The following is a 14,829-nucleotide window of genomic DNA, read 5'->3' as shown; positions in this document are numbered from 1 at the left end:
ACAGAGGGACTTGCTCTACCGTTCAGACACGTTTAGCACAAACAAGCGTCACTGCAGGTGACTTCCGGGTGGTAAATACAAAATAAAAGCTTTATTTAAATACTTTTTTGCATATAAAATAGGCAATGACAAATTATTTTGTGTGTACAGAAATAATAAGAATATGTAGTTATAACAGTACTCTACAATGACTCCTTTATGTAAACATATTTTGTGTTAGCAAATCACCATCATGGTAAAATTAGTAATAATAAATATTAAATAAAGATGTAGTTTGACCGGTTCAGCTGGAGGTAAGAGGACAATTAATTAAAGTAGTTTTATAGTTATTTAAAAAAATACAACTTATTGTTTACACACAATACTATGCAAAAGTCTAAGGCCACCATTAAATGTATTGTTTAGATTTATTGACAATATATAAATACACCGACTAGGCATAACATTATGACCACCTCCTTGTTTCTACACTCACTGTCCATTTTATCAACTCCACTTACCATATAGAAGAAATAGATGGACTACAGTCAGTAATTGAGACTACAAAGTGCTTCTATATGGTAAGTGGAGCTGATAAAATGGAGAGTGAGTGTAGAAACAAGGAGGTGGTTTTAATGTTATGGCTGATCGGTGTACAGGGGTTGGACAAAATAACTGAAACACCTGTCATTTTAGTGTGGTAGGTTTCATGGCTAAATTGGACCAGTCTGGTGGCCAATCTTCATTAATTGCACATTGCACCAGTAAGAGCAGAGTGTGAAGGTTCAATTAGCAGGGTAAGAGCACAGTTTTGCTCAAAATATTGCAATGCACACAACATTATGGGTGACATACCAGAGTTCAAAAGAGGACAAATTGTTGGTGCACGTCTTGCTGGCGCATCTGTGACCAAGACAGCAAGTCTTTGTGATGTATCAAGAGCCACGGTATCCAGGGTAATGTCAGCATACCACCAAGAAGGACAAACCACATCCAACAGGATTAACTGTGGACGCAAGAGGAAGCTGTCTGAAAGGGATGTTCGGGTGCTAACCCGGATTGTATCCAAAAAACATAAAACCACGGCTGCCCAAATCACGGCAGAATTAAATGTGCACCTCAACTCTCCTGTTTCCACCAGAACTGTCCGTCGGGAGCTCCACAGGGTCAATATACACGGCCGGGCTGCTATAGCCAAACCTTTGGTCACTCGTGCCAATGCCAAACATCGGTTTCAATGGTGCAAGGAGCGCAAATCTTGGGCTGTGGACAATGTGAAACATGTATTGTTCTCTGATGAGTCCACCTTTACTGTTTTCCCCACATCCGGGAGAGTTACGGTGTGGAGAAGCCCCAAAGAAGCGTACCACCCTGACTGTTGCATGCCCAGAGTGAAGCATGGGGGTGGATCAGTGATGGTTTGGGCTGCCATATCATGGCATTCCCTTGGCCTAATACTTGTGCTAGATGGGCGCGTCACTGCCAAGGACTACCGAACCATTCTGGAGGACCATGTGCATCCAATGGCGGTGCCGTGTATCAGGATGACAATGCACCAATACACACAGCAAGACTGGTGAAAGATTGGTTTGATGAACATGAAAGTGAAGTTGAACATCTCCCATGGCCTGCACAGTCACCAGATCTAAATATTATTGAGCCACTTTGGGGTGTTTTGGAGAAGCGAGTCAGGAAACGTTTTCCTCCACCAGCATCACGTAGTGACCTGGCCACTATCCTGCAAGAAGAATGGCTTAAAATCCCTCTGACCACTGTGCAGGACTTGTATATGTCATTTCCAAGACGAATTGACGCTGTATTGGCCGCAAAAGGAGGCCCTACACCATACTAATAAATTATTGTGGTCTAAAACCAGGTGTTTCAGTTATTTTGTCCAACCCCTGTATGTCTCTTTATTAGAACACAACAACAAAACCAGGAAATTTGAATTATGTTTAAAAAAGACAAATAACAGTTTCTATAGATTAAAATGTAAAGTATTTAGTGTGAACCTGGCTCTGCTAAACCTAAATGGAATGGAATTACTGTCATTGCTAACGTCTGTATTTGTTGTCCTAGTATTTCATCTCTGTGAAAAATGTCAATTACATCGGATTTGTGCAAGACATGCTTGAGCATTACATACACATGTTTAATGAGCATAATGTACTGGAAGCTTGCTAATATGAATAAGATAAATTTTCAATCACACCATTCCATTCAAAACACCAAAGATCACAGAATTTGACAAACGTAAAATAATACATCAGCAAGACCACACTTAAAAGGAAATCAGCAAACAAACTGGATACTCAGGATGTATTTAAGCTGTTAAAGGACTGGAAGGCTAAAAAAAGAAAAATATGTCAGAATGTGCTGAAAAGTTTCTTAAGAGTTAAGAGTCATTGAGAGCCCAGAAGAAGTCCAGCACGGACCTTGTTTAGCATCTGGCAGCTTTATCGGGATGGCAAGTTGACCCTTCTACAGTGAAGAAGCTTGCTCAGGAATGTTTTTTTTGGAAATGTAGCAGCCAAGAAACCACTTGTACAGAAATGGAACAGGGTGGAAAGGCTAAGCTTACAAATATTGGAATGAAGATCGGAGGAAAAAAGTATTATGGAGTGACGAATCCAGGTTTGGAATTATTGGGCCCAATCATTGACAATATGTGAGAAGAAGAATTAAAGAGAGATGGACGTGTTTGCGTCCTTCAGTGATACATGGTGACAGGTCAGTCCTGGTTTGGGGCTGCAGTTCTACCTGTGGTGTTGGTAATATTTTGGTAATAATTGATTGGATCATGAATGCTGAAAAGTACAGAGAGACTTTAATTTATACTGCCATTCCTTCTGAAAGCACCTAATTGGGATTAAATGTTTTAATTTATTGGGAATAGTTTTATTTTTTTAATAACATTCCCAAGCACACTGCCAATGCAGTAAAATCACATTTGGAGTGGAAAACAGCTGAACAATGATAGTCATGGACTGGCCTCTAGGGTCTAGACCTGAATATTATAGAGGTAGTATGGAGTTACGAGAGAGAGAGATCGTACATACATACATCAGAATACTATATAAGCTAATTTAACCACTGCAAAAAGTACCACAACATCAGCATATTTGCCCAATACAAAGATATTTATTTTAGCATTTATTTGACAATGTTTGTTTTAGCATTTATTCGACGTATTTTGTATTTATTGTACTGTTGTTTATCTGCACTGTGTATTGTATTGTATTGCACTTTTTGTTCTATGTTTCACCCTGGTCCTGGAGGAACGTTGTTTCGTTTTAATATGTACAGTACTTGTATACATACAGTATCTCTCTTGAACTTCTGCCTTATAGTCAACTCTTCTACATTACCATAGATCTCCACTAGAGGGCAGAACAGTGCCAATTCCGTATTAGCATCTTGAAACAAGTCATGTGCCAATGTCATAGTAAATATCATAGTAAAAGTAGAGATTTTTAGGGACAATGCACTAAATTAACACACATACACTTACTTAACGGCAAGTATAATCATGACCTTAGAGTGCTTCATTACCAAACACTGTAGGTAACATTTACTGCATTATAGTACAATATCCAATGTTTTGGCTAGAGAAAAAACACGAGAAAATGGATGACACAGTTACTGTGCTACACTCCTGGATTCGGGTATATCATTGAGCTTCAGCACAGAGTAAAACTGAAGAGACAAAAGGACAACGGTCAAGTATGCTTGCATGTAAATTTGGAGTACTGTATATGGTTAAGGCGATTTGGAGAGAGTTTGTGTGGCTCCTGCAATAGAAGATGATTGGCGGGTTGTCACATTATGGCGTCACTGAATATTCTGGAGAAGTGTTCCTCTAGCAAGGCAAGTGACAACTATAGTTTCTCAAGCCACTAGATGTAGTGTCAGAAGCTCAAGCTACAGATAACACTGGCTTTGCATTGCTACAAAAAATAGAACAAGGAGCCAATAAAAACAGCAAAAAGGTTGAGTGGTTCTATGCACAGAATAAATAGACAATTGCAATAAGTGGATTTACATATAGTTAAGTGATTTTATAATAGGAACAGTCAAAATTAAGCTGCTTTACATACCACTGTTTTATCAACCAAATAGCAAAGCCACAAAATTTACACTATATAGACATTAAACAGCAATTAAATACATGCATTTAAATAACCATGACAGTTGTTAATTATATATCAAATTCAGACAAACAATTATTTCATTTAATAGCATCTTTACATGTGGTAAAGCTTTTAATTTAACCCTGTATTTCATTAGTGAGGTGGTGGCTGAACTACTTTTAAATTAAATATAAGCATGCATGATATAAAAAGAATATTAAAGTAACCCCTGAATAGTCTTAAACAGCATTGTACAAGTCTTATTAGTAAAGATAAAGTATCTTGTTGCTAAAAGAGGATCTACCAGGTAAAACAAACAAGAATTATATGCACAACATACTTAATTATGTACAACCCCAAATCAGAAAAAGTTGGGACGGTATGGAACATGCAAATACAATAAAAATGCAGTGTTCCTTACATTTACTTTGACTTTTATTTGATTACAGTGTGAGCCTGAGATATTTCATGTTTTGTCTGGTCAACTTCATTTAATTTGTTAATATACCTCCATTCCTGCATTTCAGGCCTGCAACACATTCCAAAAAAAGCTGGGACAGGGGCAATTTAGGGCTAGTAATGAGGTGAAAAAACTAAATAATGATGTGATTCCAAACAGGTGATGTCAACAGGTGATTGTAAGCATGGTTTGGTACAAAAGAAGCATCCAGGAAAGGCTGAGTTTTTTATGAGCAAAGATGGCCAGAGGATCTCCAGTTTGTCAACAAATGCGTGAGAAAATTATTGAAATGTTTAAAAACAATGTACGTCAAAGAAAGATTGGATGGAATTAGCATATTTCTCCCTCTACAGTGCATAATATATTAAATGATTCAAGGAACCGGGAGGAATTTCAGTGCGTAAAGGGTGCAAGCTTAAGCTGAACGCCTGTGATCTTCAATCCCTCAGACAGCACTGCATCAAGAACCACCACTCAACAATAGCTGATATAACCACATGGGCAGGGAATTACTTCTGCAAACCACTACACTACAAATCAAATCAAGCACTACAATACAGAGTTACATGCACAAAAGCCACTTAAAACTTTACTGTGCAAAAAAGAAGCCTTATGTTAAACATTTCCAGAAGCGGCATCGACTTCTCTGGGCTCTGAGGCATCTAGGATGGATTGAGATCTTAGAGCAACATATGCTGCCTTCAAGACATCTATGCATTTTTCAACAAGACAATGCAAAACCACATGCTGCACACATTACAAAGGCATGGCTGCAGAAGAAGAGGGTACGGGTACTGGACTGACCTGCAGTCCTGACCTGTCCCCAATAGAGAATGTGTGGAGAAACATCTTTTAAGTGTGGTGAAAAGGAATGGCAACATTACAAAGTGGTAAATGCTTTACTGTCCCAACTTTTTTTGGAATGTGTTGCCGGCCTGAAATGCAGGAATAGATGTTTATTAATAAATTAAATAAAGTTGACCAGACAAAACATGAAATATCTCAGGTTCATCCTGTCTGTTTTATGAAATAAAAGTCAAAGTAAATGTAAGAAACTCTGTGTTCTTTTATTATTTGCATTTTCCATGCTGTCCCAACTTTTTCTGATTTGGGGTTGTATTTAGTGTAATTAATGTTATTATAAAGCAATTGAAATAATTGTTAAAAAAAAATTTCTGTGTTTTTAATTTTGTATATTAGACCACATAGAAGATCAGACCTGATTTTATAAGTAATTAGTGCAGGTCTATCGAATGGAAATAATTTCCATTTGTAACCATCAATCTACACTTAATCAACCATAATGATGAAATGAAAACATGCTTTTTCACAGTTTTTCATTTATTTTGATGATTAATTGTAGATTGACGAACAAAAATGTCAAATGTATTCATTCACAGGCAAATACACAAAAAGAAAGTCAATGATTAAAAAACTTTAAAACTTTCATTTTCTGAATTAAGATTTTAAATTGAAAATGAATTAAATGTAAGGCACATGCCCATATACATTAAGTGTTCCATATTAACACATATCAAAACACTTTGCAGAACTGCTGGTGTTTGGAGTTCTAATTTCTCTGAAAGTTTTTTTTTACGATACCAGTTTTACAGCTCAGAAATATGGCACTATGGAGGTGGGACAAAGATTGCCACTATCAATGTAAAACTGAAATTATTTATACAGCACCTTAAAAACATGTAGCTCCCTTTAATTATTTTACATTTTTGATCATAGATTTATTTTTAAGTGTAATATATAAAACAGTTACATCATAAAAAAAAAGTTGAAACATGCATTCATCCCATTTGTAAGACTACACTCTGGGTTATTTTATCCACTGGGTTGGGTTACTGTGTGTGTGTGTGTGTGTGTGTGTGTGTGTGTGTGGTGCTGTAAGCGTGTGTGGTGCTGTAAGCTTTGGGTCAGTCAGAAAACAATCTTTAATCTATAATCCTTCTCCTCACTACTTACCATGTTGCTCATGATGGTTCAGCTCATTGTGTAAGTCGCTTTGGATAAAAGCGTCTGCTAAATGCTGAAAATGTAAATGTAAAATGATTACAAACCACATAAGTATATGGTGGGGCCCCAAAAGTCTGAGACCACTAATAAAAATGCTTCTGCTTTTTTTTCTTCTTTTTTAAAATAAATTAAACACAATGTTTTTCATTACAAATCTTAAACCCCAATGTTTTGAAACAACTACTGAATGACAAAAAGAAATCAATGACTGATTTTCATGAACCTATGGATTTGCAATTTAAACATTGATTAGATAAAAAAAAAAATAGAATAGAAAATAGAAAATTTTTACTAGAGGTCTTGTGGCCCTTAGTGTAGAATAGAATAAAATCTTTATTTTGAAGCTATTTTATAATTATATTTTATACACTGCTCAAATGTTTAAGGAAACATAAATCATACATTGGATCTTGATGAACAAAAGATTCAGATAAAAATATAAATATATATCATCAACCTATTGAGGCTTGGATTTAAAATCACACTGAAAAATTCAAAATTTCATCACAGCGACTCATAATGTGACTCAGTAGTGTGTATGGCTCCCCTGTGACTGTATGCCCCCGACAATGTCTGGCCATGCTCCTGTTGGGATGGCGTATGGTGTCCTGGGGTATTAATACCAGACCTGGGTCAGGGCGAAAGTGATCTCCTGGACAGTCTGTGGCGCTACTTAGTGGCATTGGATGCACTAAAACACAATGTCCCAGAGGTTCTCATTTGTATTCAGGGTTGGGGAATGTGAGGGCCAGTCAATGGCATCAATGCAAATTTGTTGTCCAGGAACTGCCTACACACACACACATAAGGCCAGGCACTGTCCTGCACCATGAGGAACCCAGGGCTCACTGCACCAGCATAAGATGTGACAGTGGCTAAGGTCTGGTTTTATCCCAGTATGTAACAGCAATTGTTGACTATTACGTGGAGGTTTGTGTGACCCTTCAATAATCCCTACCCAGATCATCACTGACCCACTATTATAATGAACAATGTTGCATGCACTATAATGTACACCACAGTGTTGCCAGACTCTTTCATTTCACATGTTTAGTGTGAATTGCTTCTCTAAAGAAAACAGGGCACCAGTGGCAGACCTGCAGACTCTAGTGTCCTCTTGTGAATGCCAATCAAGCTGCATAGTGCTGGGTTGTGACCACAGGTCCCACCAGAGGCCACCCTCATTCCCAAAGTGTCAGAAACATGTACTCCAGTAGCCCACTAGAGGTCATTTTGTAGATCTCCGGCAGTGCTCCTCCTGTTCCTTCCTGATCTAGCTTTAGCTTTCCTCGTATATTGGCCCGTGTCATGGTATCTCCTCCATGTTCTTGAGACTGTGCTGTGAAACACAGCACTGCACTTTTAGTTGTCCCATCCTGGAGGAGCTGGACAATTTGTGTCTGATTGGGCAGCAGGTGCCCCCTTATGCTTCCAGTAGTGAGAAGGACACTGACAAAATGCAAAACTAGAGAAGAATCAGTCATGAAGGATGATAAGAGCGTATTTGTCTGTGGCCAGCCTCTGCAAAACCATTCCCTTTTGGAGGCTGTCTTTCTGCTGCCTTTTCAGTGCACTTCTTGTCACTTTCATTTGCACCAAAGCAGGTGAAACTGATTCACAATCAATTATCCTTACTAACTATACAGATTGATATCCCTAAAGTGTAACTGACTTGGTATTATACTTTGATAATTAAGTTTTCCCTTAATTTTTTGGACAGTGCATATTTGGATTTACAGGTGAGGTCTGCTTGCAACAGATTATTTCCCAGAAAGAGATAAAATAGAAAAAAGTGAAAAATTTGACCAGAGCAGAGTATTTTAATTTCAAGTCTAATATAATGATCTATGTGGAATAGTATGTGGCAATGTGTATGATTGCATGTGTTTACTGTACTCTTACTGTTGTGAATAGCTTGTGAGTCTGATACAGTATTTTAATGGTAAAGTTTAATTTTAAAGAGAGCTAAAATTTCAAAGAAAGATTTGTGGCTGTGGTTGTAAACAGCAGTCAGGGACATTTTACACAAGAAAATCTAAAGTAATTAATTAATTCTTTTAGATTTTCTCTACAGTAGTGATAGTACCCAGCATGCTAGTCTGTGAAACAACATTGGACATGAATGTTCAGTTCCACTTGGGAATTGGGAAACAAGTTTTTTCCTCAACTGTTTTGTTTAAAAATATTCAAATTAGGGTTCATTCCAGTGTTTATCAACTTCCGTAATTTGCTGAGTTGAAATCTACATAAAAGATTTAGATCAACTACTGTGCTGTCAATTGCAAAACACTGTGAGATTGAGTATGGCAAATATAAATAGAATAAATCAAATTAAGTTAAAGTTAAGTCTAAATCAAGTCAGAAATCAAGTCAGAAATCAGGACCATACTAATAAAAGTCATTTGGGAAGCTCACAGTAGAAGGCCTTACACTCTGATAAGACAAAAGATAAATAAATACAAAAATAAATACAAATTGTGGGCCTTTTTAGACTGTATTCATTCCTGTTTTGGTGGGTTTGGTGCCTCCTAATAATTAGAAAAATACACCCTTGAAAGTGATTATTTATTTTTAAAATTTAGTTTAATTTTTGCTAAGAATTTTAAATACGTTTCTGGTCAAATTAATATAAACCAGTTTGTGACAGTAATGTTTAAGTAATTAATGTTTAAGGCACTGTATAAGTCATTTTTATACTTTAGATAAATTATTATTTTGACTATAGCCATTCTCAGTTCATATCATAACCTAAACCTATATAATTTATTTCAGGACACAATTGGATTGTTACAAACAATTTACTGTCAATTGTCATCAACCAACAGTCAATTTTTGTTAAGTTTCTTACAATATCCTGTTAGCTAGAGCAGGGGTTTTCAACCTGTGGGAGTACTTGTCTGGGGGACATTAGGGGGGGGGGGGGGGGGGGATTATTATTACGAGATTATTATTACGAACCGGTGGCACACGAGATAGAGCCGTGCTTCACCAAGGGGAGGGGCGCGTGAGCCGTGCCTCATCAAGGGGAAGGGGGCGTGGAGGAATCCGCGCTTGGCATCTGTTTTACCAAGGGTAGGGGGCGTGGCGGAAGGAAGCTGCTTTCGGCATACGCGATTGAGCGCTGTCTCACCAAGGGGAGGGGGGCGCGAGGGGGGGCGCAAGTCGCGCTTGGCACACGAAGGGGGGCGCATGCCTAAAAAGGTTGAAAACCCCTGAGCTAGAGAAACAGTGGAAAACCAAAAGCACATTAACATCACTGTGAAAACTTTAGGACTTTAAACGCTAAAAACAAGATTTAATAAAACAGTCACTTGCAGCATTTATTGAGACCTGTCAGTGTCCATTTCGTTCCTTCCATTTTGCCTATCACTGGATTTTTGAGAGAGGCGTGAAGACATTGTAGCTGCCTGTGCCACAGCTTTAAAGCTGCGCTTTCGCTTTTGCACATTTTGCTCTGGATGGAAGATGATCACGTAGACTTTAGGGATATAAAGCATGCCCAGGGAGACGGTTGCACTTAGACTCATAGACACAGTCAGTGTAGTTGTCTGGATGAACATCTGGCTCAGGAGAGAAGAGATTAAGAGACACTATGTCAGGCATGCTAAGCATTACACAACATGGTCAGAGCTCATATTAACATTAATTACTCTTTATTTTATTACACCAGCCACTAAAAAGCACTGGAGTGGATGTGGATGCTGTGGGTGGATGTAGATGCTGTGGGTGGATGTAATAGGGTATGCACAGAAAAGTTGCTGGTAACATTCAAAATGCATGCAAATGTGAAAAAATCTTAAGAAAGTAACACCAAATAAAAGCTATTGTACTGTATTATCAAAATTTTATTATCAAAAATATAAAATTATCAAAGTTATTGTATATCTAGACAGTGCCGTACCTTCTCTGTAGACTGAGATGTTCCGAAGAAGATGGGCACAAAAGCTAGCCAGATGATGCAGGTGGTATACATTGTGAAGCCGATAGGCTTGGCTTCATTAAATGTTTCTGGAACCCCTCTGCTCTTTATGGCATACACAGTACATGTCACCATTAGAACCATGCTGTAGCTAAGACATCCAATGAGAGACAAGTCAGACATGTCACATTTCAGGATCCCTCGTGCCAGCTCAGGATTTGGGGGATGCAGCTCCTCAAAGTCAACAATTGTGTGTGGTGGAACCACACCAAACCAAATGAAAATCCCCAGCAGCTGGTAGAGAAATGATTCAAATTAAAATACACACAAGTGTTAGTCAGAATAAACTTCATATAGAACCTGGATAAGAGCACATTAATATAAAAGAACTGTAAAAACCATCTTACAGTACTACTAACTAAATGTACAGTGTATCACAAAAGTGAGTACACCCCTCACATTTCTGCAGATATTTAAGTATATCTTTTCATGGGACAACACTGACAAAATGACACTTTGACACAATGAAAAGTAGTCTGTGTGCAGCTTATATAACAGTGTAAATTTATTCTTCCCTCAAAATAACTCAATATACAGCCATTAATGTCAAAACCACCGGCAACAAAAGTGAGTACACCCCTTAGTGAAAGTTCCTGAAGTGTCAATATTTTGTGTAGCCACCATTATTTCCCAGAACTGCCTTAACTCTCCTGGACATGGAGTTTACCAGAGCTTCACAGGTTGCCACTGCAATGCTTTTCCACTCCTCCATGACGACATCACGGAGCTGGCGGATATTCGAGACTTTGCGCTCCTCCACCTTCCGCTTGAGGATGCCCCAAAGATGTTCTATTGGGTTTAGGTCTGGAGACATGCTTGGCCAGTCCATCACCTTTACCCTCAGCCTCTTCAATAAAGCAGTGGTCGTCTTAGAGGCGTGTTTGGGGTCATTATCATGCTGGAACACTGCCCTGCGACCCAGTTTCCGGAGGGAGGGGATCATGCTCTGCTTCAGTATTTCACAGTACATATTGGAGTTCATGTGTCCCTCAATGAAATGTAACTCCCCAACACCTGCTGCACTCATGCAGCCCCAGACCATGGCATTCCCACCACCATGCTTGACTGTAGGCATGACACACTTATCTTTGTACACCTCACCTGATTGCCGCCACACATGCTTGAGACCGTCTGAACCAAACAAATTGATCTTGGTCTCATCAGACCATAGGACATGGTTCCAGTAATCCATGTCCTTTGTTGACATGTCTTCAGCAAACTGTTTGCGGGCTTTCTTGTGTAGAGACTTCAGAAGAGGCTTCCTTCTGGGGTGACAGCCATGCAGACCAATTTGATGTAGTGTGCGGCGTATGGTCTGAGCACTGACAGGCTGACCCCCCACCTTTTCAATCTCTGTAGCAATGCTGACAGCACTCCTGCGCCTATCTTTCAAAGACAGCAGTTGGATGTGACGCTGAGCACGTGCACTCAGCTTCTTTGGACGACCAACGCGAGGTCTGTTCTGAGTGGACCCTGCTCTTTTAAAACGCTGGATGATCTTGGCCACTGTGCTGCAGCTCAGTTTCAGGGTGTTGGCAATCTTCTTGTAGCCTTGGCCATCTTCATGTAGCGCAACAATTCGTCTTTTAAGATCCTCAGAGAGTTCTTTGCCATGAGGTGCCATGTTGGAACTTTTAGTGACCAGTATGAGAGAGTGTGAGAGCTGTACTACTAAATTGAACACACCTGCTCCCTATGCACACCTGAGACCTAGTAACACTAACAAATCACATGACATTTTGGAGGGAAAATGACAAGCAGTGCTCAATTTGGACATTTAGGGGTGTAGTCTCTTAGGGGTGTACTCACTTTTGTTGCCGGTGGTTTAGACATTAATGGCTGTATATTGAGTTATTTTGAGGGAAGAATAAATTTACACTGTTATATAAGCTGCACACAGACTACTTTTCATTGTGTCAAAGTGTCATTTTGTCAGTGTTGTCCCATGAAAAGATATACTTAAATATCTGCAGAAATGTGAGGGGTGTACTCACTTTTGTGATACACTGTATGTATTATAAATTTTTTTAAAGCAAGTGTATATAAAACAAGTGTAACAAACTATGTTTCCCAGCAACCTCCTTCCCTAGTTCCGCCCCAGATTTACAGAGCTTCCACTTCAGTGCTGCTGCAGTGCTTAGCGTTAGCATTTAGCATACATTGTCACAGTTTTTAATCACAGGTTATTTATATATATTTAGCACTCTACTGAACATCTGGGTTTTCATGAATATTAATATTAGCGTGATGCTTTGTCTATTTGGTGCTACTTTGTGTTTTTGTTATTTATTGTATTGTCCATTGTTTGTTCTGTTAATAAATACTTACACTAGTGTTTATAACATGTTATTAGTGTTTTTAATTACAGAATGCTGTACCCATTTACAAAAAACACTGCAAGTTGGGAGGATATCACACAGGTGGAACCAACTGGTTTGGAGAACGTTCTGGCTAATCTACAGCAAATGCTAACCATCTTCCCACAGCAACTGACCTCCAACCAAGTCAATCCTCCTGTACAATCAAGTGAGGTGAGCCATCTCCTTGCTGTCCCACCACCATTTTTGATATCAAAGCCCAAAAATTATGATGGAGACAGAGGATGCAGATGATTATATAGAGGGATTATTGCAGAGAATTTTGCAGGTTAACTGGCAGAGCACACCAGTAAGCTACATCTGTGAGAAAACAACAGGGGAAGGAGACAAAGTCATATAATCAGCTTGAATCCACTATTAAGACTGCTGACCATCCCTCAGAAGGCAGGGAGTCCGGGTAGGAATTGTTAAACCTGCACCCTGTCACCCTGGCAGCTAATAGTGGATGGAATAAACATGCCCTAATTACTGCTTATTGAAGGGACCTCCATCCAGAAGTGCCATTACCCAGAATCTAATGGCCAGGTGGAGAGGCTAAATAAAGAGCTGGACGGATATCTATGGAGTTACTACAGTAACAGACAGCATACATGGAGTATGTTTTCAGAATAATCTGATTCACTGTTTCTCTGGTCTTCCTTCATTTTAGTGTTTCCTGGGATATATACCACCTCTATATTTTTCTGGATTTACTTGCACTGTCACTGAAGACACCCTTTGCACCTGCTTTTTTAATAAATGGGGCTCCCACCTATGCAGCAAGAGCTCTCCTGAACTATGGTAAACTGGGAGATGTACAGTGTATCACAAAAGTGAGTACACCCCTCACATTTCTGCAGATATTTAAGTATATCTTTTCATGGGACAACACTGACAAAATGACACTTTGACACAATGAAAAGTAGTCTGTGTGCAGCTTATATAACAGTGTAAATTTATTCTTCCCTCAAAATAACTCAATATACAGCCATTAATGTCTAAACCACCGGCAACAAAAGTGAGTACACCCCTTAGTGAAAGTTCCTGAAGTGTCAATATTTTGTGTGGCCACCATTATTTCCCAGAACTGCCTTAACTCTCCTGGGCATGGAGTTTACCAGAGCTTTACAGGTTGCCACTGGAATGCTTTTCCACTCCTCCATGACGACATCACGGAGCTGGCGGATATTCGAGACTTTGCGCTCCTCCACCTTCCGCTTGAGAATGCCCCAAAGATGTTCTATTGGGTTTAGGTCTGGAGACATGCTTGGCCAGTCCATCACCTTTACCCTCAGCCTCTTCAATAAAGCAGTGGTCGTCTTAGAGGTGTGTTTGGGGTCATTATCATGCTGGAACACTGCCCTGCGACCCAGTTTCCGGAGGGAGGGGATCATGCTCTGCTTCAGTATTTCACAGTACATATTGGAGTTCATGTGTCCCTCAATGAAATGTAACTCCCCAACACCTGCTGCACTCATGCAGCCCCAGACCATGGCATTCCCACCACCATGCTTGACTGTAGGCATGACACACTTATCTTTGTACTCCTCACCTGATTGCCGCCACACATGCTTGAGACCATCTGAACCAAACAAATTAATCTTGGTCTCATCAGACCATAGGACATGGTTTCAGTAATCCATGTCCTTTGTTGACATGTCTTCAGCAAACTGTTTGCGGGCTTTCTTGTGTAGAGACTTCAGAAGAGGCTTTCTTCTGGGGTGACAGCCATGCAGACCAATTTGATGTAGTGTGCGGCGTATGGTCTGAGCACTGACAGGCTGACCCCCCACCTTTTCAATCTCTGCAGCAATGCTGACAGCACTCCTGCGCCTATCTTTCAAAGACAGCAGTTGGATGTGACGCTGAGCACGTGCACTCAGCTTCTTTGGACGACCA

The 14,829-nt window shown here is 39.5% G+C and overlaps 1 protein-coding gene across 1 annotated transcript in view; it reads right to left on the bottom strand.

Annotated features, from left to right (window-relative positions):
- Positions 1-9,436: 9,436 nt before the first annotated feature.
- grm6b (glutamate receptor, metabotropic 6b) overlaps positions 9,437-14,829 on the bottom strand; it is a gene marked incomplete at its 5' end in the record, with an annotated part of 28,991 nt that continues 23,598 nt past the window's right edge. The window contains 2 exons of the mRNA XM_062986247.1: positions 9,437-10,154; positions 10,496-10,807. Of these exons, the coding sequence (XP_062842317.1) occupies positions 9,915-10,154; positions 10,496-10,807 (552 nt within the window). The remainder of the gene's footprint in view (positions 10,155-10,495; positions 10,808-14,829) is intronic.

Source organism: Trichomycterus rosablanca, chromosome 24 (genome assembly GCF_030014385.1).
Source record: "Trichomycterus rosablanca isolate fTriRos1 chromosome 24, fTriRos1.hap1, whole genome shotgun sequence".
Classification (NCBI taxonomy): Eukaryota; Metazoa; Chordata; class Actinopteri; order Siluriformes; family Trichomycteridae; genus Trichomycterus; species Trichomycterus rosablanca.
This window is presented reverse-complemented; position numbering and strand designations above follow the sequence as displayed.